Source organism: Asparagus officinalis, chromosome 1 (assembly GCF_001876935.1).
Source record: "Asparagus officinalis chromosome 1, Aspof.V1, whole genome shotgun sequence".
Lineage (NCBI taxonomy): Eukaryota > Viridiplantae > Streptophyta > Magnoliopsida > Asparagales > Asparagaceae > Asparagus > Asparagus officinalis.
The window spans coordinates 1,181,355-1,182,619 of NC_033794.1; the positions used below are offsets into that span (position 1 = coordinate 1,181,355).

General features: G+C 39.4%; 1 protein-coding gene across 1 annotated transcript in view; it reads left to right on the top strand.

Moving 5' to 3' along the window:
- The window catches only part of LOC109828992 (UDP-glycosyltransferase 78D2-like), a gene marked incomplete at its 5' end in the record, with an annotated part of 3,621 nt that continues 2,359 nt past the window's right edge, over window positions 4-1,265 (top strand). Inside the window, 2 exons of the mRNA XM_020396028.1 lie at window positions 4-37; window positions 997-1,259. Of these exons, the coding sequence (XP_020251617.1) occupies window positions 4-37; window positions 997-1,259 (297 nt within the window). The remainder of the gene's footprint in view (window positions 38-996; window positions 1,260-1,265) is intronic.

Below are 1,265 nucleotides of genomic sequence, written 5' to 3' on the forward strand. Positions count from 1 at the left end.
GATCTGCTGCGCCGAGAGATTGGGATCGAGGGAGACGGTAAGACTTCGTGCGCGCGGTATAAGGGCTAGAAAAGTACTGCACATCGCCAAGAAATTACATGACACTAACGTAATGTGCAGTTGCATGTTTTTTACCTGAAATATTTGAACCTTTTTATGGGATTCGGATCCTCTCCACTATAGAAAAAAATAGTGGGGGGACCACTACATAATCATAACCATTGATTATCTAGTTGATGGTTATGATTTTTTCTTTTAATACAAATTAGGAATGAGTACAATACACGAGGGTATGGTAAGTATTAGATTTAGATTGTATCATAACCGCCTACTAAATAATCAACGTTTAATATTAAAAGTAGTGGTCTCTCCACTACTTTTTTATAGTGGAGAGGATCCAAATCGAATATTATTTCCTAACCAAACACGTCATTAATGAATGAATGAAAGAGCTAGCAACTAGTCTCCCGGTTAATAGATATTTGTAAGAGCTGTCTATTCTATAGCGACAACTCACTGCCCCCCGCTTGCATTGCAAGCACCTAATAGAAAAGATACTCTTTCTTTTTTCTTATTATTTTTAAAAGTTTTAGTATGTTTTGTTTTTCCTTTTTTAATTTTTTTCTTAATGAAAAATCATAGATACTAATAAAAAAAAATAGTTTCATCTTTGGATTGGATCTCTTTCCTCACTAAAATCAAATCACACCCCAGTTACCAACAAATGACGTTCAATTAGAATTCCGATCCTTTTTATTAAAAACTCATAATCTAACTCATTTCTTAACGTAACATGACGGATCGAACCAATTAATTAAGCCCCTTGTTTTATTTATTTTACTTCCTTAAGATTTCTCTAGCAGACTTGATTTGATTTTGACTCAAATTCTCAGCGTGTCGATCGATCCTTAATTAGCTTGATTTTTATGTGATCTCAACACGCTCTAGCTATTTTCCTACATTTGCGCTTTAATTAATTATTCCGTTGGAAAACAGCATTGTCTCTCAAATTAGACAAAGATTTGGACTTCATCCCCGGCCTGTCCGGCCTCAGAGCCCGCGACCTCCCTGAAGGAATTGTCACCGGCGACATCACCGGAAAATTCGCCACCCTCCTCCACAAAATGGGCCTGGAGCTCCCCAGCGCCACCGCCGTCGCCCTCAACTCCTTCCAAGGCATCAACCCCGACCTCGAGTCCGACTTCGCCGCAAAATTCAAGAAATCCCTCCACGTTGGGCCGCTCAACCTCCTCAACCCGAGCCCG